Source organism: Rhinoraja longicauda, chromosome 23 (assembly GCF_053455715.1).
Source record: "Rhinoraja longicauda isolate Sanriku21f chromosome 23, sRhiLon1.1, whole genome shotgun sequence".
NCBI lineage: Eukaryota > Metazoa > Chordata > Chondrichthyes > Rajiformes > Arhynchobatidae > Rhinoraja > Rhinoraja longicauda.
In genome coordinates, this window is record NC_135975.1 from 6,786,495 (window position 1) to 6,810,782 (window position 24,288).

At 49.3% G+C, this 24,288-nt stretch overlaps 1 protein-coding gene across 1 annotated transcript in view; it reads right to left on the bottom strand.

Annotated features, from left to right (window-relative positions):
• Positions 1–24,288, bottom strand: part of plxna4 (plexin A4) — a 242,459-nt gene that overhangs the window by 83,346 nt on the left and 134,825 nt on the right. The window contains exons 12-16 of the mRNA XM_078419384.1: positions 22,435–22,571; positions 19,791–19,958; positions 15,145–15,238; positions 2,865–3,104; positions 1,924–2,070 (exon numbers count right to left, since the gene is read on the bottom strand). Of these exons, the coding sequence (XP_078275510.1) occupies positions 1,924–2,070; positions 2,865–3,104; positions 15,145–15,238; positions 19,791–19,958; positions 22,435–22,571 (786 nt within the window). The remainder of the gene's footprint in view (positions 1–1,923; positions 2,071–2,864; positions 3,105–15,144; positions 15,239–19,790; positions 19,959–22,434; positions 22,572–24,288) is intronic.

The window sequence follows — 24,288 nt, forward strand, 5'->3', positions numbered from 1 at the left end:
AACTGAAGGTGAACTCTGTTAGTGTCTGGGCCACTCCACGTGTCTGGATGTTAGCCGTCTGCGGCTGATTATCTGGCTGCTCTCCAGACAGGTCTGAGGACTGAGCACAGAGGCACAGCTGGGCAGAGCCAGGGGCTCCCGTTCTATCCTGACCCCCAGCGCTCTCCCCGTGGAGTTTGCACGTTCTCTCTGTGACCGCCTGGCTTTCCCCCCCCGGGTGCTCCGGTTTCCTCCCACCGGCCCAAACCAAAGACGTACGGATTTGTAGGTTAATCGGCCTCTAATTTATGTAGGTTTTAATTTTTATACGTCTGTCTGAGTCTATGAGTGATAAGTTAACATGGTGTCATGTAGCCAGAGTCTTACAAGGAAACAGACCCTTCGGCCCATCCTGCCCATGTCGACCAAGATGCCCCATCCACACGAGTCAAACCTTCATAAGTTCATACGTTTCAGGTGCAGAATTAGACCATTCGGCCCATCAAGTCTACTCTGCCATTCTATCTTTCCCTCCCTCTCCAATCTCCTGCCTTCTCCCCATAACCCCTGACACCCGTACTAATCAAGAATCTGTCTATCTCTGCTTTAACTGTGGAGCCCACTGACTTGGCCTCCACTGCCGTCTGTGGCAATGAATTCCACAGATTCGCCACCCTCTGACAAATGAAATTCCTCCTCATCTCCTTTCTAAAGGTATGTCCTTTTGTTCTGAGGCTGTACCCCCTGGTCCTAGACCCTGCCACGAGCGGGCGGCACGATGGCGCAGCGGTAGGGTTGCTGCCTTACAACTCCAGAGGAACCCCGGGTCCCGGGTTCGATCCTGACTACGGGTGCTGCCTGCAAGGAGTTTTTGTACGTTCTCCCCGAAACCTGTGTGGGTTTTCTCCAAGATCTTCTGTTTCCTCCCACACTCCAAAGACGTACAGGTTTTGTACGTTAATTGGCTTGAAACATAGAAACATAGAAAATAGGTGCAGGAGTAGGCCATTCGGCCCTTCGAGCCTGCACCGCCATTCAATATGATCATGGCTGATCATCCAACTCAGTATCCTGTACCTGCCTTCTCTCCATACCCCCTGATCCCTTTAGCCACAAGGGCCACATCTAACTCCCTCTTAAATATAGCCAATGAACTGGCCTCAACTACCTTCTGTGGCAGAGAATTCCACAGATTCACCACTCTGTGTGAAAAAAAACGTTCTCATCTCGGTCCTAAAAGACTTCCCCCTTATCCTTAAACTGTGACCCCTTGTTCTGGACTTCCCCAACAACAGGAACAATCTTCCTGCATCTAGCCTCTCCAACCCCTTAAGAATTTTGTACGTTTCTAAAGGATCCCCCCTCAATCTTCTAAATTCCAGCGAGTACAAGCCGAGCCTATCCAGTCTTTCTTCATATGAAAGTCCTGCCATCCCAGGAATCAATCTGGTGAACCTTCTCTGTACTCCCTCTATGGCAAGAATGTCTCTCCTCAGATTAGGAGACCAAAACTGTACGCAATACTCCAGGTGCGGTCTCACCAATGCCCTGTACAACTGCAGCAGAACCTCCCTGCTCCTATACTCAAATCCCCTCGCTATGAATGCCAACATACCATTCGGTATATTTGGTATAAATGTAAATTGTCACCAGTGTGTGTGGGGTCGTGTCAGTGTGCGGGGATCGCAGGTTAGCATGGATTCGGTGGACCGAAGGGCCTGTTTCCGCGCTGTATCTCTAAACTAAACTAAACTTAAAGGTAAGTAATAGAGCAGGAGGTAGCCATTCAGTCCCTTACTCTGACTCCACCGTCCATTCAGAACTTTTGTTCCTTCCTTACACCAAGCCGGCAAACCTCGAAGCAGGCAACACTGACACCACGAGGTCAGCAGATACATAAATGACCACCGTGCCATGGGGAGCGTGTGGGGGAACCAAACTCACCAGTACTCTGTGCCGCCCGGTGAGGTTTGGAGACTCGCAGAGGAGCTGTGTGTCTGACACAGTGACTGTGCACGGTTTGTCCCCAATAAACACGGTGTAATTCAGCTTCGTGTTCCCGGCAGCCACTGAAGGGATGAGGTTTCGGCCCTGGGATGAGAGGGAACAAGCAAAGGAGAGTTAGACAATAGACAATAGGTGCAGGAGTAGGCCATTCGGCCCTTCGAGCCAGCACCGCCATTCAATGTGATCATGGCTGATCATTCTCAATCAGTACCCCGTTCCTGCCTTCTCCCCATACCCCCTGACTTCGCTATCCTTTAGAGCTCTATCTAGCTCTCTCTTGAATGCATTCAGAGAATTGGCCTCCACTGCCTTCTGAGGCAGAGAATTCCACAGATTTAGAACTCTCTGACTGAAAATGTTTTTCCTCATCTCCGTTCTAAATGGCCTACCCCTTATTCTTAAACTGTGGCCCCTGGTTCTGGACTCCCCCAACATTGGGAACATGTTTCCTGCCTCTAACGTGTCCAACCCCTTAATAATTTTGTACATTTCGATAAGACCTCCTCTCATCCTTCTAAATTCCAGTGTATACAAGCCTTGTCGCTCCAGTCTTTCAACATACGACAGTCCCGCCATTCCGGGAATTAACCTAGTAAACCTACGCTGCACGCCCTCAATAGCAAGAATATCCTTCCTCAAATTTGGAGACCAAAACTGCACACAGTACTCCAGGTGCGGTCTCACTAGGGCCCTGTACAACTGCACACAGTACTCCAGGTGCGGTCTCACTAGGGCCCTGTACAACTGCAGAAATGTCACTGGTGCGGCAAGTAGGGTCAATGTGTGGATTCACCACCACGTGCTGTCTTGTCTCCCCCCCCCCCCCCCCCCCCCCATCCCTCCACACAGCCTCAGCCCAGTAACCAAGGGTCTCTCACCTTCAGTATAATGGGAGACCCAGGCTTCAATTCCAAAACGCCCGTGGTGCTGAGAGGTTCGAAGACAGGGTTGGGGTAGTAGACGAGGTTGGTGTTGTTGTAGATCAACAACGTCTTCACGTTGTCCAGGATGAACCCAAACTCATCGGGACGCTCTGTGTTGTCAGTCTGCTGACTCTGGCTGAGGGCCAGGGATGGGGCCTGGCACACCATCCTCGAAGCGTTGTACACCTTGCAGTCCTGGCAGGAAATACAACAAGAACATTTCATTTCTTCTCTCTTAACTTTGACCTTCCTGAGCCACATAAAGGGTCTCAATGTCCAGGTCATGAGGTCACGAGGGATAGGAGTAGAATTAAGCCATTCGGCCCATCGAGTCTACTCCGCCGTTCAATCATGGCTGATCCATCTCTCCCTCCTAACCACACTCTCCTGCCTTCTTAGGGGTTGTAGAGGGGATGTCACGTGACCCCAAGGTGCAACCTCCTTCAAATGGCTGAATCTGCACTGGCAGTGAGAGTCTGAAGAAGGGTCTCGACCCGAAACGTCACCCATTCCTTCTCTCCTGAGATGCTGCCTGACCTGCTGAGTTACTCCGGCATTTTGTGAATAAATACCTTCGATTTGTACCAGCATCTGCAGGTATTTTCTTACACTGGGAGTGAGAGGGATTATTGTCCTGGGTTTTCTTGACCCACATTCTGTAGTGATTTCCAGCCAGATTCACTTAATTTGAATGGGCTCCAATAATGGGAAGAAACAGGTCAGCCATTTAGAGTCGTAGAGCGATACAGCGTGGAAACAGGCCCTTCAGCCCAACTTGCCTACACCGACCAACATGTCCCGGCTACACTAGTCGTGTTTGGTCCATATATCCCTCTTAGCCAACGGTTCCCAACCAGGGGTAAATTCACCTGGGGTAAATTTCGACGACCATTATTGTTATTTGAACTCAAAATAATAATGTTTAAAAACAGCATTTTAAAATGTCCCCTTTGTCAGTTGCTTTATCATGGTAGAAGTGTAAACTCAAATTACTGAACAAAACAGGGTGGGGGTGAATTTACTTTCGAAAAGTTGCCGGGGATAATTGGGATGAGAAAGGTTGGGAACCCCTGCCTCTAAACGGCTCCTATCCAGGTACCTGTCCAAATGTTTTTTAAAATGTTATGATAGTGATTGTACCTGCTTCAACTACCTCCTCCGGCAGCTCGTTACACATACCAACCGCCCTTTGTGTAAAAAAAAGTTGCCCCTCAAATTCCTATTAAATCTTTCGCCCCTCACAAACCTAGGTCTCTTTCTTGATTCAACCTCTTCTGGGTCAAAGACTCCATGCATGGATCCTATCTATTCCTCTCATGATTTTGCGCACCTCTGTAAGAGCACCCCTCATCCTTCCCGAGCCTGCTCAACGTCTCCCTGTGGCTCAGGCCCCTCTTGTCCCGGCAACATCCTCGTAAAATCTTCTCTGCACCCTTTCCAGCTTGACACCATCTTTCCCGCAAGAGGGTGGGCAAAAACTGAACGCAATACTCTGAATGTGGCCTGACCGACCGACGTCTTGTACAACTGTAACAGGGCCTCACAACCTTGAGATCCGATCACCACGGTGACGCTACAGGTTGTTGGGATCAAGGAAAGGAACGTTCGCGTCGCGGCCCTGTTTCCACCAATCTTTCCACCACCGCGCACGAGAAACACGTAGCGCAAGACGCCAAAGTACGCAGGTGCCGAGAGGTGTGTTCAGCCCTGGTTGAACAATTTCTAATCTTGCGACGTGGACTCGAGAAGATGGCCAGGTTGTTATTCCCTGTGAATTGAGGCAATGATATCGCACCGTGCGGCTCGGAGAGCGAGGGAGCAAGAGCAGAGTGCTGTTCATCCTTCCAGTTCACCAAGCTGTCAGGGATATCATTCAGTTGAGATGTTCAATCAAAGCCTCATCTCATTCATTCTTGTCGACACTCAAAATCCCTTTGGCCCACCACTTTGAAGTAAAACAGAGACACTCTCGGTATCCCATTAAATATTTATTCCTGGAACAATACCCGTAACCTGAAACCACCCTGGTAATCACAGCGGAACAGTGGAACAGCTGGTGGAGCTGCTGCCTCACGGCGCCAGAGTCCCAGGTTCAATCCTGACCCCAGGTGCTGTCTGTACGGAGTTTGTACGTTCTCCCTGTGACCACGTGGGTTTCCTCCGGGTGCTCTGGTTTCCTCCCACACCCCAAACACGTGCGGGTTTGATTTAGATTTAGATTTAGATTTAGATTTAGAAATACAGTGCAGAAACAGGCCCTTCGGCCCACTGGGTCCGCACCGCCCAGCGATCCCCGCACACTAACACTATCCTACACCCACTAGGGACAATTTTTTTAAACATTTGCCCAGCCAATTAACCTACATACCTGCACGTCTTTGGAGTGTGGGAGGAAACCGAAGATCTCGGAGAAAGCCCACGCAGGTCACGGGGAGAACGTACAAACTCCGTACAGACGGCGCCCGTAGTCAGGATCGAACCTGAGTCTCCGGCTCTGCATTCGCTGTGAGGCAGCAACTCTACCACTGCGCCACCGTGCCGCCCCGGTTTGTAGATTGATCGATCTCTGTAAATTGCCCCTTGTGTGTAGGGAGTGGATGCGAGAGTGGAAAACATAGAACTGGTGTCACCAGGTGGCCGATGATCGGCGTGGACTCAGCAGGCTGAAGGGTCTGTTTCCATGCTGGGTCTATTAATGAATAATCTGATCCTCATTCCATTGCTGTTTGTGGGAGCTTTCCCTGCATAAATTGACATCTGCAATTCATAGAAACATAGAAACATAGAAAATAGGTGCAGGAGTAGGCCATTCGGCCCTTCGAGCCTGCACCGCCATGCAATATGATCATGGCTGATCATCCAGCTCAGTATCCTGTACCTACCTTCTCTCCATACCCCTTGATCCCTTTAGCCACAAGGGCCACATCTAACTCCCTCTTAAATATAGCCAATGAACTGGCCTCAACTACCTTCTGTGGCAGAGAATTCCACAGATTCACCACTCTCTGTGTGAAGAAAAACTTTCTCATCTCGGTCCTAAAAGACTTCCCCCTTATCCTTAAACTGTGACCCCTTGTTCTGGACTTCCCCAACATCGGGAACAATCTTCCCGCATCTAGCCTCTCCAACCCCTTAAGAATTTTATATGTTTCTATAAGACCCCCCCTCAGTCTTCTAAATTCCAGCGAGTATAAGCCTAGGCAGAATAATTCCTATGTTATCAAAGAACATTTTTCTAGTTTAGATGTGCAGCACAGAAGCAGGCCCTTCGGCCCACTCAGCCCGCCCTGACCAGTGATCCCCGTACACTATCACCGTCCCACACGCACCAGGGACAATTTACAGTTTTACCGAAGCCAATTGGTCTACAAACCTGTACCGGTTTGGAGTGCAGGAGGAAACCGGAGCTCCAGGAAAAAGCCCACGCAGGTCACGGGGAGAACGTACAAACTCCATAAAAACAGCACCTGTAGTCAGGATCAAACTTGAGACTCGGAGTCTCTGTAAGGAAGCAACTTTACTGCTGAGCCACCATGCGGCTCACCTTCCTGGGTGTGAAACATTTGAGATGTTCAGTGGAGATTGAAGTCGCAACAAAAACACAAGGCTTACTTTCTCCAGAGTGGGTATTGATTGGAAACTGGGTTTGGATGTAACTTTATGGGAATGCATCAGTACCAACTTGGGAGGCACAGTGGTGAGGCTACTGCCTCAGCAGCAGCGACCCAGGTTCAGTCCTGTCCTTGGGTGCTGTCTGTGTGGAGTTTGCGTGTTCGTCCTGTGACCACATGGGTTTCCTCTGGGTTCTTTGGTGTCTTTCCACATCCCAGAGGCATGTCGAAGGTGTCACAAAACCCTGGAGTAACTCAGCGGTTCAGGCAGCATCTCAGGAGAGAAGGAATGGGTGACGCTTGGGGTCGAGACCCTTCTTCAGACTGAGGCGTGTGCTTTGGCAGGTTAACTCACCATCGTAAATTGTTCCCAGATCAGGTGATAGAATGTGGGAAGAGTTGATGGGAATGTGAGAAGAGTAAAATGGGATTGTGAAGGATTATTGTACGATAGAACTTTCTTTATTACAAATGGGCAGTTGATGGCCAGTGCGGACTTGTAGAGCGAAAGAGCCTGTCTCCACGTTACATGACACACTTCATGGAACACCAGGCCAGGTACTGCACGAAAAGCCATCAGCTTTGGATAGAAGATCCAAAAGCGACACGGTGGCGCAGTGGTAGAGTTGCTGCCTTACAGCGAATGCAGCGTCGGAGACTCAGGTTCGATCCTGACTACGGGCGCCGTCTGTACGGAGTTTGTACGTTCTCCCCGTGACCTGCGTGGGTTTTTCTCCGAGATCTTCAGTTTCCTCCCACGCTCCAAAGGCGTACAGGTATGTAGGTTAATTGACTGGGTAATATGTAAAAATTGTCCCTAGTGTGTGTAGGATAGTGTTAGTGTGCGGGGATCGCTGGGCGGCACGGACTCGGTGGGCCGAAGGGCCTGTTTCCGCGCTGTATCTCTAAATCTAAAAAAAATCGAAAGATGCATATCTCGTGCATCTCTCATGAGAGAGACACAAGGAGCCGCTGAGATGTAGATGCAAGGAACTGCAGATGCTGGTTTGGGGGAAAAATATACAAAGTGCTGGAGTAACTCAGCATGTCGGGCGGCACCTCGGGAGAACATGGATAGGTGACGTTTCAGGTCAGGGCCCTTCTTCAGCATTCTTCAAAGCTGAGACAATTGGCTATGATCCACCTACAGTGCTGACACTGTGCAAAGGACAGGGGAAATCTTATTAATGTGCTGACTTTAAGCTATGAGGGGAGGGGTATGCAATTGCCCAATAATGTATTGAAAGGATGGACAATACCTAATACACTGGGCCTTCCATGAGCAAGTGGCTTCAAGACCCGTGCAAGGGGAACATCCTCTGACGAAAAGAACCGGTGTCTGAAATGAATCACTTAAATAGCAACGAAACAGCGGGTAATATTTGAACTGAGACGGGACGCGAGACTTACTCCCTTGTTAGACGACACGCTGGTTCAACCAGCAAGTCAAGTCAACCTTATTGTCAGATGCACGAGTAAGATGAGGTGTAGTTACAATGAGAGTCCTGCTTTCAGCAACTGTTGCCTCCTAGCTCCAGTCACCTGGGATCAATCTTGACCTTAGTCTGTCTCTCTGGTGTTTGCATGTTCACTCTGGGACCCCATGGGTTTCCTCTGGGTGCTCCAGTTTTTTCCCCGCGCTGGTTGGGAGTTTAATTGGCCCCAGTGTGTGGTTGAGAGGCGGAATCTGGAAGTAGCTAGTGTGGGCTCGATGGGCTGAAGGGCCTGCCCCCGTGCTGTAACTCTCCAGGACTAGTTTCTATGGGAGCTGCCCGCTGATGGAGTAGACAATGGGGAATGAGTGCACGAGCCTTCACAGTAAAGAGTCGGTAGTTTCACAGTGACAGGAATTCACGTCCACACAGAGTGAATTAGGGAACTGGCAGCTTCTTCTTGCTGCAAATGGGAGTCTCGATTATAAATAGATTCCAGGATATATTGATGATGATGGAACAGAAGTGAGTTACAACACAGGACAAATAGGCAAGAAATTGGTTTCAGTGCAAATGCCGGCAGGTGGTGCCTGGGCTATTTGCCTCCAGTAATGTTCCAGCTCGTCTGGGTTCGCTCAGTCGGCCTGGGCCTACACGATCTCCCGGCTGCTAAACACTTTAACTCCCCCTCCCATTCCCACAGTGACCTTTCTGTCCTGGGCCTCCTCCACTGTCAGAGTGAGGCCACTGCAAATTGGAGGAACAGCACCTCGTATTTCGCTTGGACAGCTTACAACCCAGCGGTATGAATTTGATTTCTCTAACTTCAAGTAACCCTTGCATCCCCTCTCTCTCCTTCGTCCCTCCCTCACCCCAGTTCTCCGACTAGTTTCACTGCCCTCCTGATGACATGTTACTGATTGTATAATAAGTGGTGTAAGAAAATAACTGCAGATGCTGGTACAAATCGAAGGTACTTATTCACAAAATGCTGGAGTAACTCAGCAGGTCGGGCAGCATCTCAGGAGAGAAGGAATGGGCGACGTTGCGGGTCGAGACCCTTCTTCAGACTGATTGTTACTGACTGTTACTGATTGTACGTCTCGTTTTCACCTTCCCCTCGGCTAAATAATGAACCATTCTACATTTCCCTTGATCAATCGTCCTCTTTGATCTGTCGTTTTCGCACCTTACTCTTCCCTATCTTTGCGTATCCCTCTCCCCCTGACTCTCAGTGTGAAGGAGGGGTCTCGCATTCCTCCGAAACGTGGCCCATTCCTTTTCTCCAGAGGTGCTGCCTGAACCCACTGAGTTACCCCAGCGTTTTGCGTCTATCTTGAATGTATTACGCTTGGAACAGACACAGGCTGCCCCAGCACGGCTTACAGCTGACGGGAAGGCAGGGGAAGAGGGTTAACACTGCGGCAAAAGGTGGGAAGTAACACTGGGAATGTGCAGCAACACAATCACACCCAGAGCACAGCAACACGGACCAATCCATAAATGCCTGTGAGAGACCGTGCAAGGATACTGCTGGATGCCAGGCTCGATATCAAACCACATCCATCAGCACAAGCACACGACTAATGAAATCTATTCAATAGGAGAAGCAAGCTGAGCAGTGGCAGCATGCTTATTCCAAAATGAATAACGGCGTTTTGAACAGACTACGAGGTGAAAACAAAATACTGCAGATGCTGATAATATGGAATAAAAACTCACAATGTTAGTCATAGAGACATAGACAATAGACAATAGGTGCAGGAGTAGGCCATTCGGCCCTTCGAGCCAGCACCGCCATTCAATGTGATCATGGCTGATTGAGAATGATCAGCCATGATCACATTGAATGGCGGTGCTGGCTCGAAGGGCCGAATGGCCTTCTCCTGCACCTATTTTCTATTGTCTATTATCTATTGTCTATTGATCATTCTCAATCAGTACCCCGTTCCTGCCTTCTCCCCATACCCCTGACTCCGCTATCTTTAAGAGCTCTATCCAGCTCTCTCTTGAATGCATTCAGAGAATTGGCCTCCACTACCTTCTGAGGCAGAGAATTCCACAGATTTACATCTCTCCGACTGAAAATGTTTCTCCTCATCTCCGTTCTAAATGGCTTACCCCTTACTCTTAAACTGTGGCCCCTGGTTCTGGACTCCCCCAACATTGGGAACACATTTCCTACCTCTAACGTAGGGTGATACAGCGTGGAAACAGGCCCTTCGGCCCAACTTGCCCACACCGGTGAACATGTCCCAGCTACGCTAGTCCCCCTGCCCGCTTTTGGTCCATATCTTTAGTCAGAGGGTGGTGAATCTGTGGGATTCTTTGCTACAGATAAGACACGTTGCCTCAAGTAAAAATGTCATTCTTCTGTTGTCACTGCATATGATCATGAAACATTGGTGTTTCTTGACGCTTGAATATCGCTATAAAAACCAAAGTTCTGATTGCAACCAAGGATAGTCAGTCCATGGAACTTCACAGTTGAGGTTAATGTGTATTGTTCAAGAGCCTGATGGGTTGTTGGGAAGAAGTTGTTCTTGAACCTGATGATCACGGTTTTCATACTCCTGTTATAGGAAAGATGTTTGTCAAGCTGGGAAGAGCACGGAGAAGATGTGTGAGGATGTTGCCAGGACTAGAGGGTGTGAGCTATCGGGAGAGGTTGAGCAGGCTGGGGTTCTATTCCTCGGAGCGCAGGAGGAGGATGGGTGATCTTATAGAGGTATACAAAATCATGAGAGGAATAGATCGGGTTGATGCACAGAGTCTCTTGCCCAGAGTAGGGGAATCGAGGACCGGAGGACATAGGTTTAAGGTGAAGGGGAAAAAATTTAGTCGGAATCTGAGAGGTAACATTTTCACACAAAGAGTGGTGGGTGTATGGAACAAGCTGCCAGAGGAGGTAGTTGAGGCTGGGACTATCCCAAAATTTATGAAACAGTTAGACAGGTACATGGATAGGACAGCTTTGGCGGGATATGGGCCAAACGCGGGCAGGTGGGACTGGTGGGGCTGGGACATGTTGGCCGGTGTGGGCAAGTTGGGCTTGTTTCCACACTGTATCACTCTGAAGAAGGGTCTCGACTCGAAACGTCACCCATTCCTTCTCTCCTGAGATGCTGCCTGGCCCGCTGAGTTACTCCAGCATTTTGTGAATAAATACCTTGGATTTGTACCACTCTATGTCTACTCATGTGCTTTCTTCCCGGTGGTAGGAGGGAAATGGGAGCGTGGCCAGCGGGGACAGTTAAGACTGAAACATGTCAGTACTGCAGTCACATGCAGGGCTATGGACGGAACATTTCAAGTACCTTCCCCTCAAGGTTATCGGTGAATCGTGTGGCTTTTATATAACAGACCAGCACTTTCATTTTCCTTTTTAGTGCACTCAGTTTCTGAGCTTCTGGATTTACTTTTGATAACCTGAATTTAAATCGTGCACACTGCATTGATGGGATTTGAAGTCTTTCAGGCTTTTGATCTCTCTGATCACGTAGCACAGTGGTTTACACTTCGCTGTCCTCTAAAATGGACATGCAAACCACTCAACTCAAGGGCAATTAAGAATGGGCTTTAGGCATTGGCCTTGATGCCTGTGAATGGATAAAAGGAATATATATATATAACTACAGCCGAATGATGCTGATACTCTAAATCCACATCCCAGCGGAACCAAAATCGCAGCACAAATTTAGTGCTAATTAGCATCCTTAACAGGACTGTTCCAACAACACAAGAGCGACCCACTTCAAAGAGCACCTCAACGGTTGTACGGCACTTTGAGACATACTGAGCTGAAGATGTGTCGTAAATTAAAGTCTCTCTCTCTTTTTAGCCTCACCACTCGACAAGGACAGCTGGTCTATGAGGACAGTCTTAGCCGGGCAGAGACGGGATGGAAGACAGGCACAAAATGCTGGAGAAACTCAGCGGGTCAGGCAGCATCTCTGGAGGAAAGGAACAGGTGACGCTTCGGGTCGAGACACTTCCTCAGACTGACAGTCGGGGGAGAGCGGAACGATAAATGTAGACGGGTGAAATGAATGGAAGATATGCAGAAAGCAACGATAATCAAGGAAACGTGGGGCCCACAATGGTCCATTGTTGGCTGTAGGGTAGGTGATAACGAGTTATACAGACGGAGGAACTCAACAGGATGACAGTGAAACGATAAGGCTGGGGGAGGGAGGGAGAGAGGGGAGATGCAAGGGGGCAGGGATAATAGTCTCGGCTTTGAGGGTGGGGAGGGGGTGGGTGGGGAGTAGGGTGTGGAGTGAAGGGGGAGGACAGGTGCATTGGAGCCACCCTATCAGAGATAGGTAGATTTTTGATTAGTACAGGTGGCAGGGGTTATGGGGAGAAGGCAGGAGAATGGGGTTGGGAGGGAGAGATAGATTGGCCATGATTGAATGGCGGAGTAGACTTGATGGGCTGAATGGCTTAATTCTACTCCTATCACTTATGACCTTATTATCACCTTATTATGACCACCCTCCCCTGTCTGATGTGGAAGATGACTAACTCAGCCCTCCGCACACGAGAGAGCAAATTATTCTCAATATCGTTGGCTTCTGTGAACAGTAAACTGTCCCGAGTGTGTAGGATGGTGCCAGTGTATGGGGTGATCACTGGTTGGCGTGGGCTCGGTGGGCCAGATGGTTCCCAGGCCCCTGTGACCACATGGGTTACCTCCCACATCCCAAAGACCTGCAGGTCTGTAGGTTGATTGGCCCTCTGTAAACTGTCCCCAGTGTGCAGTGGGATAACTTGCAGGTGATCAATGGTTGGGGTGGACTCGATGGGCCGAAGAGCCTGTTTCCACACTGTGTCTCTGAAGCTTAAAGCCTCAAGCCTATCCCTTGGATATTTGGGCTGTAAACTAATGGAAGGGCAAGGTGGACCAGCCGAGGGACATCTCAAGAGACGTTGTATAAGAAAATAACTGCAGATGCTGGTACAAATCGATTTATTCACAAAATGCTGGAGTAACTCAGCAGGTCAGGCAGCATCTCGGGAGAGAAGGAATGGGTGACGTTTCGGGTCGAGATGGGTCTGAAGAAGGGTCTCGACCCGAAAACGTCACCCATTCCTTCTCTCCCGAGATGCTGCCTGACCTGCTGAGTTACTCCAGCATTTTGTGAATAAATCAAGAGACGTTGTAGCTGACTCCAGCTTCTCTTTCATTCACGAGGGCAATAATTTTTTTTTAAATGCATTAAAAATCTCCAGAAATACAACATAATATAAAATAGAGGCCATGCTAGCCAATTTGGAGTGCGTTTCTTTATAAGTTAGAATGATTCACAGAAAGAGTTTCTGTAAATAAAGCGAGCGATCGACTTCTTTTCCGTTGTATGTCTAACGGGTTCTCGGATAAAATGTTCCGTGCTTAATAATAATTGGCCGGTACACAGCTCTGATTCCAGGCCAATCTCAAGGCTCACCCCTCCACTCCGCCTGCTTGCAGCTGCAGAGTGCTCCACTGACGAGAGTGATCAGGGACAGAAGCTGTGCCTTTCAATCTCACCAAATTTAAAATCGCTCTGTAATCTTACGGGCCATTTGCAGCCAATTTGGGAAATTGTACGGATGGTTGGTTATCTTCAGCTGCTCGATACCTTCAATGCATCAGCAACAGACCATAATCTCTCTCTGCAGGGCCTGCTCTTAAAAGCCTCTCAGGAATCAGGGGGCTTCTCAGGCAACGAGCCTCGACGTTTTTTTGTAGAGTGGTCATGGTGCAGAAGGATAGAAACATGGGAAGTAGGTGCAGGAGAAGGCCATTCGGCCCTTCGAGCCGGCACCGCCATTTATGACTGATCATCCAAAATCAGTACCCCGTTCCTGCTTTCTCCCCTTATCCCTTGATTCCCTTAGCCCTCAGAGCCAAATCTAACTCTCTCTTGAAAAGTGACATACAGCACAGAAGCAAGCCCTTTGGCCAAACTTGTCCATGCTGACCAAGATGCCCCATCTTCACTAATGCCACATGGGAGAGAGGGAATAGAGGGACATGGATCATGCAGGCCAATGAGGTCAGTTTTAACTTGTCACCAACACTGTGGGCTGAAGGGCCCGTTCCTGTGCTATACTGCTCTATGTTCATAATGTTACATTATAAGAGGATCTGACATGGACAACACACATTGCCGCACTGGTGGGTAAGGCAAAGCAGCGCCTTTACCACCTCAGACAGCTGAGGAAATTCAGAGTGTCTCTGAGGATCCTTCTTTGCTTCTACTCTGGGGCTGTAGAGAGCATCCTGTCCGGCAACATTACAGTCTGGTTTGGGAACAGCTCTGCCCAGGACAGGATGGCCCTGCAGAGAGTAGTGCGTTCGGCAGAACGCACCATGGGAACTACACTCGCCCCCCTGCAGGACCTATACATCGGGAGGTGCAGATCGAGAGCAAGTAAGATTATGAGGGACCCCTGCCACCCCAGCAACGGACTGTTCCAGCTGCTACGGTCAGGCAAACGCCTCCGCTGTCACGCTGTGAAAACGGGGAGGATGAGATGGAGTTTCTTCCCACAGGCCATCAGGACTGTTAACTTTTATAACTCCAGTGACTAAATTTTCTTTTCTGTATTAACTTTAATTTATATGCTGTAACTGTAATTCTTTTTTTTGCACAATCCGCAGGCATTGGCACTTTCATTTCACTGCACATCGTGTATGTGCACGTGACAAATAAACTTGACTTGACTTGACCAGCACGTTGGTGTATGTTCACTGCCAGACCTTCACAAGAACTATGCCATAGATGGAGGGATATGGATTACATGCAGGTGAATCAGTGATGGTCTTGGCATCACGTTCAGCACAGACATTGTGGGCCGAAGGGCCTGTTCCTGTGCTCTACGGTTCTTTGTTCTCTACCCGTATGAGAAGTCGGAATAAAATACACAATCCGTTGAGTCTGCTTTGCTCTCGACAAAATCACAGCTGATCTATCACTTTAATTAAACTTTCCAGTCGGATCCAATGGATCCTATCCTTCAACATCCTCAGGTCTCTGCGGCAGAGAACTCTAAAAGATTGTCCAACCTCTGGGTGATTTCTATCCCTGCTGCCCGAGACACCTCTGTAGGTTTAATGACTCCACAGAGGAGGTACAACAAAGATTGCTCATGTTTACATCGTAACGCTCCATTGCCGCCCCATTTTCCCCCAAGACTACATACGTTGATTGTCTCCACTCCATTCAGCTTGGCCCGGATTTTCGGATTCTGGATAATGTCCAGGTTGGTTCCCCAGACCAACATCGGCGTGCTCCCGCTGGGAAAAGGAAGGGAAAAGGAGCAGCTTAAAATCTCTATAAGAAAATAACTGCAGATGCCGGTACAAATCGAAGGTATTTATTCACAAAATGCTGGAGTAACTCAGCAGGTCAGGCAGCATCTCGGGAGAGAAGGAATGGGTGACGTTTCGGGTCGAGACCCCTCTTCAGACTGGAGTAACTTCAGAGTCTGAAGAAGGGTCTCGACCCGAAACGTCACCCATTCCTTCTCTCCCGAGATGCTGCCTGACCTGCTGAGTTACTCCAGCATTTTGTGAATAAATACCTTCGAGCTTAAAATCTCTCATTAACACACATAGCCAGAAACCACTGCCCATCGCCTTTTGACCTGAGCCACCTTCCCAAACCTTAGTTTAATTGTGAGACACAAAGAGCAGCAGCAACTCAGCAGGTCAGACAGCGTCTCTGGAGAAAAGGCAGAGGTGGCCTTTCAAATCAAAACCCTTCTTCAGACTGAAACATCACCTATTCCTTTTCTCCACAGAAGCTGTGTGACCCGCTGAGTTACTCCAGCTTTTTGTGTCTAACTTTGGTTTAAGCTAGCATCTGTAGTTCCTTCCTACACACAGTTTAGTTTACTTGCGTTCAGTTGAGTTGGGTTTAGTTGAGTTTATTGTCACGTGTACCGAGGTACAGTGAAAAGCCTTTTTGTTGCATCCTATCCAGTCGGCAGAAAGACAACACATGATCACAATCGAGCCGTCCAGTGTATTCACGCGCAGGATAAAGGAATAGCATTTAATGCAAGATGAAACCCAGTAAAGTCCAATTAAAGATAGTCTGAAGGCTTTCCCCATGAGGCAGACAGTAGCTCAGAACCACTCTCTAGTTGTTGATGGGATGGTTCAGTTGTCTGATAACAGCTAGGAAGGAACTGTCCCTGAACCTGGAGGTGTGAATTTTCTCGCTTCGGTACACCTTCCCTGATGGGAGAAGGGAGAAGAAGGATGGATCGGGGGTACGACTCATCCTTGATTATGCTGCTGGCCTTGCTGTGGCACCGTGAGGTGTACATAGAAGTCAACGCGAGGGAGGGAGGTTGGTTAGTGAGATGGTCTAGACTGACTGCGTCCACAGTTCTCTGCAATGGCAAATTGAGAAGGGTCTCGGCCACCCATGTTTAGAAGATTGTACTTGCCCGAAGGTACTCGAGGAACAAGATAAGACACACACCCAGGACTGAGCACCCTGGCTCGACTGAGGGCGCCTTGTGATAAAAGGCCGAAACACCTAGTGACGTTGAGATACACAACTGAAGATGCGTCTGAATGGTAGCAACATCACCTAGTGGTCACCCCCAAGAACAACACCAGTCAATTGTAGTGCAAACCTTAGGGGTTGTAATATCTAGTCCTACTAATCAATCTGAAATCACCTGTACTGAAGTGTAGTACGCAAAGGAACCATTTTAGTAGGCAAAACCCGCCGTTCGTTATGCCTCTCGCAGTGTAATCAGTGTTTTGGGGGAACAGTATGTGTGATGATACCATTAAAATGCAGAATATATCTCATCTATCAATTCACAGATTTTTGTTCATTTTTCTTTTAAAATGTCTCTGCAAGTTTCTGCCGACGAAAATGGCGCCGTGACATACTACGGTTTTTAGGGTCGAGTGGTCTATCTTGTTCCTCTAGTATCTTTGGTACTGCCCCTCCAAGTCCCCAAAACAGAATGATCGTCACTGTCATAAACCAAGGAAGGTCTGGGGCATCATGATATGGACTTCTTCAACGTGATAATCCACGGGATCACCTGACAATGCAGCAAACCTCGTGATATTGAAGATGGAAAGCACAGGCTCATTGATAGCCGTGGTCTTCCATAGAACATGGAACACAGAACAGCGAGGAACAGAAACGGCCCTTTCGGCCCACAATATTTGTGCCAAACTTGATGCTAAGTTAGAAACATAGAAAATAGGTGCAGGAGTAGGCCATTCGGCCCTTCGAGCCTGCACCGCCATTCAATATGATCATGGCTGATCATCCAGCTCAGTAACCTGTACCTGCCTTCTCTCCATACCCCCTGATCCCTTTAGCCACAAGGGCCACATCTAACTCCCTCTTAAATATAGCCAATGAACTGGCCTCAACTACCTTCTGTGGCAGAGAATTCCACAGACTCACCACTCTCTGTGTGAAGAAATGTTTTCTCATCTCGGTCCTAAAAGAATTCCCCCTTATCCTTAAGCTGTGACCCCTGGTTCTGGACTTCCCCAACATCGGGAACAATCTTCCCGCATCTAGCCTCTCCAACCCCTTAAGAATTTTATATGTTTCTATAAGATCCCCCCTCAGTCTTCTAAACTCCAGCGAGTATAAGCCTAGTCTATCCAGTCTTTCTTCATATGAAAGTCCTGCCATCCCAGGGATCAATCTGGTGAACCTTCTCTGTACTCCCTCCAAGGCTAGAATGTCTTTCCTCAGATTAGGAGACCAAAACTGTACACAATACTCTGTTAATCTGATCTCATTGTGCCTGTGCATTCCCTCTGTTCCCTGCACTTCCATGTACAGCTAAAGGCCTCTTAAACACCATTATCATGCCTGCTTCCACTACCCCCTGTGGCAATGCGTTCCAGTCCCCAACACCCTCGTCAAAAAACCTGCCCCACACATCTCCATTAAACGTTCCCCCTCTCACCTTATCGCTATTGCCTTCTGGTGTTGGACATTTCCAGCCTGGGAGAAAGGTTCTGACTGTCTACCCTGTCTATGCCTCTATCGATGCCTTATATGTCTGACAGCTGCTGGAGTTATTGGGGCACTGAAGCATGTGTGGTTGTCAACCAGTCCCTAACACGATGACAATGCCGGAAAGCCGGCAGAAAGTTCCACCTTGTGTGACAGTCCATCATCTCCAGAGAAAGTAACGAACACAGAGGAACTGTTGAAAGGTTGGTGTTCGGAGCCCTGAAGAAGAAGCTGTCCTGACAAGAGACTCGGTGAGAATACGCTGGCATTTCAACATAATTACTACAGGGCTTCAGCTTGAGAAGCCAACGGACAGGCCAAGTGCAGCCAATTTAAGGAATACAAGGCAACCTGTCAGAAAGCAGAAATATGGCAAGTGCCTCAACAGAGAGAAATGGCGGGAGGGGGTGAGGGAAGAGGGGGCAGGCAAGGGAACGAGGAATGAGCAACGGGAAACTAAAGATGGAAAGGTGGGGGGAAATGTGAAAGAAAGAGAGAGGGAAAGAGAGAGAAACAGACAGAATGAGAGAATGAGGGAGAGAGAGAGAGAGAGAGAGAGAGAGAGAGAGAGAGAGAGAGAGAGAGAGAGAGAGAGAGAGAGAGAGAGAGAGAGAGAGAGAGAGAGAGAGAGAGAGAGAGAGAGAGAGAGAGAGAGAGAGAGAGAGAGAGAGAGAGAGAGAGAGAGAGAGAGAGAGAGAGAGAGAGAGAGAGAGAGAGAGAGAGAGAGAGAGAGAGAGAGAGAGAGAGAGAGAGAGAAGAGAGAGAGAGAGAGTTGGGTGTGGGTGGGTGTGAGGGGTGTGGGTGTGGGGTGTGGGTGTGGGTAGCTGTGAGTGTGGGTGTGGGGGTGTGTGAGGTGTGGGTGTGGGTGTGGGGGTTGTGGGGGGTGTGGGTGTGGGAGTGGGGGGTGTGGGTGTGTGTGTGGGTGTGGGAGTGTGTGGGTGTGTGGGGGTGTGGGTGTGGGGGGTGAGTGTGGGTGTGGGGGGGTGTGGGTGTGGGGGGGGTGGGTGTGTGTGTCGGTGTGTGGGGGTGTGGGTGGGTGTGGGGGGTGGGTGTGGGTGTGGGGGGGGTGGGTGTGTGTGTGGGTGTGTGGGGGTGTGGGGGTATGGGTGTGGGTGGGTGTGGGTGTGGGGGGTGAGTGTGGGTGTGGGGGGGGTGGGGGGGGTGTGGGTGGGTGTGGGTGCGGGTGTGGGTGTGGGGGGTGTGGGTGTGGGTGTGGGTGTGGGTGTGGGTGGGTGTGGGTGGGTGTGGGTGTGGGTGGGTGTGTGTGTGGGTGTGTGTGGGTGTGGGTGGGTGTGGGTGGGTGTGTGTGTGGGTGTGGGTGGGTGTGGGTGTGGGTGTGTGTGGGTGGGTGTGGGTGTGGGTGGGTGGGTGTGGGTGTGGGTGTGGGTGTGGGTGTGGGGGGTGTGTGTGTGGGTGTGGGTGTGGGTGGGTGTGGGTGTGGGTGGGTGTGGGTGTGGGGGGTGAGTGTGGGTGTGGGGGGTGGGTGTGTGTGGGTGTGGGAGTGTGTGGGTGTGTGGTGGTATGGGTGTGGGTGTGGGTGGGTGTGGGTGTGGGGGTGAGTGTGGGTATGGGGGGTGTGGGTGTGGGGGTGAGTGTGGGTATGGGGGGTGTGGGTGTGGGGCTGTGTGTGTGTGTGTGTGTGTGTGGGTGTGTGTGGGTGGGTGTGTGTGGGTGGGTGGGTGTGGGGGGTGTGGGTGGGTGTGGGGGGTGTGGGTGTGTGTGGGTGTGGGTGTGGGGGGTGTATGTGTGGGTGTGGGGGGTGTGTGTGTGGGTGTGGGTGGGTGTGGGTGTGGGTGTGCGTGGGTGTGAGTGTGGGTGACCCCTCCCCCCCCTTACCTGACGATACTCCATTCTGGTTCAATCTTAACAACGGTGGGATCCTCCATGTATTCGAACTGCAGCTCCTTCTCGATCCTTGCCCTGTCCACTCCCACCCTGACGCTCACGTTGCCCGAGCCTTGCGGTGCAGAGGTGGAATTGCAGACTATCGCCCAGGCAATCCGCCTGACAGGGAACGGGAAGAGCAAAGCAATAAATCACTACAATGCGTTTTTAGAACTTGCCAATTCAACGACTCTTGCCCAGAGTAGGGGAATCGAGGACCAGAGGACACAGGTTCAAGGTGAAGGGGAAAAGATTTAATAGGAATCTGAGGTCAAGTCAAGTCAATCTTATTTGTTCAGCACATTTAAAAACAACCCACGTTGACCAAAGTGCTGTACATCAGTTCAGGAACTAAGAACGAACATACAATGGCACACAAACATAACAGCACATACATAAACAGTTCACAGCGCCCCCTCAGAGGGCCTCAAATGTTACAGAGGTTTAACTTTTTTACACAAAGGGTGGTGGTTGTATGGAACAAGCTGCCAGAGGAGGGACTATCCCAACGATTAACAAGCAGTTGGACAGGTACATGGATAGGACAGGTTTGGAGGGATATGGACCAAGCGCAGGCAGGTGGGACTAGTGTAGCTGGGACATGTTGGCCGGTGTGAGCAAGTTGGGCCGAAGGGCCTGTTTCCACACTGTATCACTCTATGACTCTATGACAATGATAATACAATGTCAGAGAAGTGACTCTCAAACTGCACAACTCCTCCCCCTTCTATCATGTGATAGACTGACCCCCCCCCAATCTTTGCACATCCCCAATCCTTTCCACTCCTCATTTTAATTTTATGTTTCACGTATCTTGTGCTTTATGACTGTTTTCTCCTGGGACAAATAAAGTTCTATCGTATGGTATCATATCGCATGTATCCTAGGTGTAAGTGAAATTCTTTGTGTTGCATACAGCCTGCTAAAATCGCACTATGGATAAGCACAGTCAAAGATAAACTGAACTGAAGTGAAGTTGCAAAGTGCCCAGTGCAACCCCTGCAAACTGAGCCCACATACATGGTTGGACATGTCTGCTTATGCACGCAAGCTTCACACACATCCATACAGGGATCACACTCGCACACTGCATCTCCCCATGATAAACACACACACACAGAGCAATCTCTGGCCCACTCACATTGCCACCAGCTTTCAGGCGCATGCTCTCAGTAAGAGCTGCTTGCCTCAACACTGTCAAAATTAGTTGGGTTTTTTTTTGTCATCGAGATTAATATCACTCTCTCGTTGCGGAGAGGATTCCAGGAATGAGTGGATTAGCCTGCGATGAGCGTTTGTCGGCACTGGGCCTGTACTCGCTGGAGTTTAGACAATAGACAATAGACAATAGGTGCAGGAGTAGGCCATTCAGCCCTTCGAGCCAGCACCGCCATTCAATGCGATCATGGCTGATCACTCTCAATCAGTACCCCGTTCCTGCTTTCTCCCCATACCCCCTCACTCCGCTATCCTTAAGAGCTCTATCCAGCTCTCTCTTGAAAGCATCCAACGAACTGGCCTCCACTGCCTTCTGAGGCAGAGAATTCCACACCTTCACCACTCTCTGACTGAAAAAGTTCTTCCTCATCTCCGTTTAGAAGGGGGACCTCATTGAAAATTGCAGAATAATGAAAGGCTTGGACAGAGTGGATGTGGAAAGATGGTTTCCACTGGAGGGAGGGTCTAGGACCAGAGGTCACAGCCTTAGAATTCAAGGACGTTCCTTTAGGAAGGAAATGAGGAGGAATCTCTTTAGTCAGAGGGTGGTGAATCTGCAGAACTCATTGCCACAGGGGGCTGTGGAGACTGTCAGTAGAGATTGTTAAGGTCGAGATGGCCAAATTCTTGATTAGAACAGGTGTCAAGGGTTATGGGGAGAAGGCAGGAGAATGGTATTAGGAGGCAGAGATCAGCCATGATTGAATGGCAGAGTAGACTCGATGGGCCGAATGGCCTAATTCTGCTCCTACAACTTATGAAGGATGGTTCCACTAGTGGGAGAGTCTAGGGCCAGAGGCCGTAGCCTCAGAATAAAAAGATGGTCCGTTAGGAAGATGGGGATGGATTTCTTTAGTCAGAGGATGGCGAATCTGTGGGATTCATTGTCACAGACGGTTTGGAGGCCAAGTCAGTGGGTATTTTTAAAACGGAGATTAACAGGTTCTGGATTAGTGCGGGTGTCAGGGGGTTGTGGGGGAGAAGGCAGGAGAATGGGGTTGAGAGGGAAAGGTAAATCGGCCATGATTGAATGGCAACTTGACACCATTCAGATAATACTCTGCCTTCCTATTCTTACCACCAAAGTGGATAACCTCACACTTATCCACATTAAACTGCATCAGCCATGCATCCGCCCACTCACACAACCTGTCCAAGTCACCCTGCAACCTCATAGCATCTTCCTCACAGTTCACACTGCCACCCAGCTTTGTATCATCTGCAAATTTGCTAATGGTACTTTTAATCCCTTCATCCAAGTCAATGGCGGGGTAGACTCGATGGGCCGAATGGCCTGATTCTGCCCCTATGACTTATGAACTTATCCCAACAGGCACAGGTTTGGTGTGAACCATTGGTCTAGGCCGCGTCTCCTTACCTGTGGAACACGCAGGTTTGCAGGCCAAACGAGACTGAGATGTTGCTTCCGGCGTCCAAGTTCCTGCCCCTGATAGTGACCATCGTCCCCCCCGACACCGGACCCTTGCTGGGTGTTAAATCCGTGAGAGTTGGGAGCTGAAATTAATTCAATTGAAAATTACCAGGCTAGAATCAACAAGCGTACGCAGAATATGACTTGTTAGCATCGAGTCAGGGAGCTGCTCAGCACGCAAACACACTCCTCAGTCCAAAGTTTCACTTTGAAGAAAGTTGCTGCCTGGTCTTGCCAATCTACCAGTGGAGAAAATCCAGGTTCCCAAGACCGCATGTCTTTTTTCCCATAGAAATAAAGAAGTGCAGATACTGGGCAATAGACAATAGACAATAGGCGCAGGAGGAGGCCATTTGTCCCTTCGAGCCAGCACCGCCATACAATGTGATCATGGCTGATCATTCTCAATCATTACCCCGTTCCTGCCTTCTCCCCATACCCCTTGTCCGAAGAAGGGTCTCGACCCGAAACGTCACCCATTCCTTCTCTCCCGAGATGCTGCCTGACCTGCTGAGTTACTCCAGCATTTCGTGAATAAATCGATTTGTACCAGCATCTGCTGTTATTTTCTGATACCCCCTGACTCCGCTATCCTTAAGAGCTCTATCTAGCTCTATCTTGAATGCATTCAGAGAATTGGCCTCCACTGCCTTCTGAGGCAGAGAATTCCACAGATTCACAACTCTCTGACTGAAAAAGTTTTGCCTCATCTCAGTTCTAAATGGCCTACCCCTTATTCTTAAACTGTGGCCCCTTGTTCTGGACTCCCCCAACATTGGGCACATGTTTCCTGCCTCTAACACAATGCACAAAAAGACACAAAGTGCAGCAGGTCAGACAGCATCCCTGGAGAACATGGATGGGCGACATTTCGATTCGGGACCCTTCTTCACACTCTGCCGCGTGCATTTTCTGAAGAAGGGTCTCGACCTGAAACCTCACCCATTCATTCATAGGAAAGAAAACTGCAGGTGCCGGTTTAAATCGAAGGTAGACACAAAATACTGGAGTAACTCAGCGGGTCAGGCAGCATCTCTGGAGAGAAGGAATGGGTGACGTTTCGGGTCGAGACCCTTCTTCAGACTGACCTCTTCACCTATTCAAGTTCCCCAGAGATGTTGCCCGCCCTGCTGAGTTACTCCAGCACTCTGTGTTTTTTTATGGCTTTCATCCCATTGCATTGTCAACCATTAGGTCCACACTGCCCTGTGACAGAATTACAGGCAGCAACGGGGCTAAATTCCCACAAAACCATTCCAATCCTGATTTTCCATTACCACATTCACAAAGCCACATCGTCCACTCTCGTGTCAAGCAAAAAGTGCAAGTTGAAAACAAATATATCTGTGTTTATCTTCTTTTTTTTTTTCCACCCAAATTGTACAAGAGCGAATTTTGACTTTGAATGTAAGATTTTTTTGTTGTGATTTGTGTGTCCCATAAAGGGTGAATTTCCATTACCCAAACATTCGGGTTGGCTGTACATCGTCATATTAGAGATGATAAAATGAAAAGATTAAATCTCTCAAATTTTACAATCCCCTCGTTGATGATCAGCGTATGAATTAATAATGCCAGGGAATAGCATCAGTCCCGCCACATGCAGCTTTCACACGTTAAAGATTCCTCCACGCTGCATTACTTTGCAGTTGTGAGTCCACGATGACGCGCTGGTTAACCTGAGGAACATCTACAGCAACAGACAGGTCCCACCAAGATGCAGCACAGGAGATCCTTTATCCCTGTGGCTATCAAACGGCATGGTGGCGCAGCGGTAGAGTTGCTGCCTTACAGCGAATG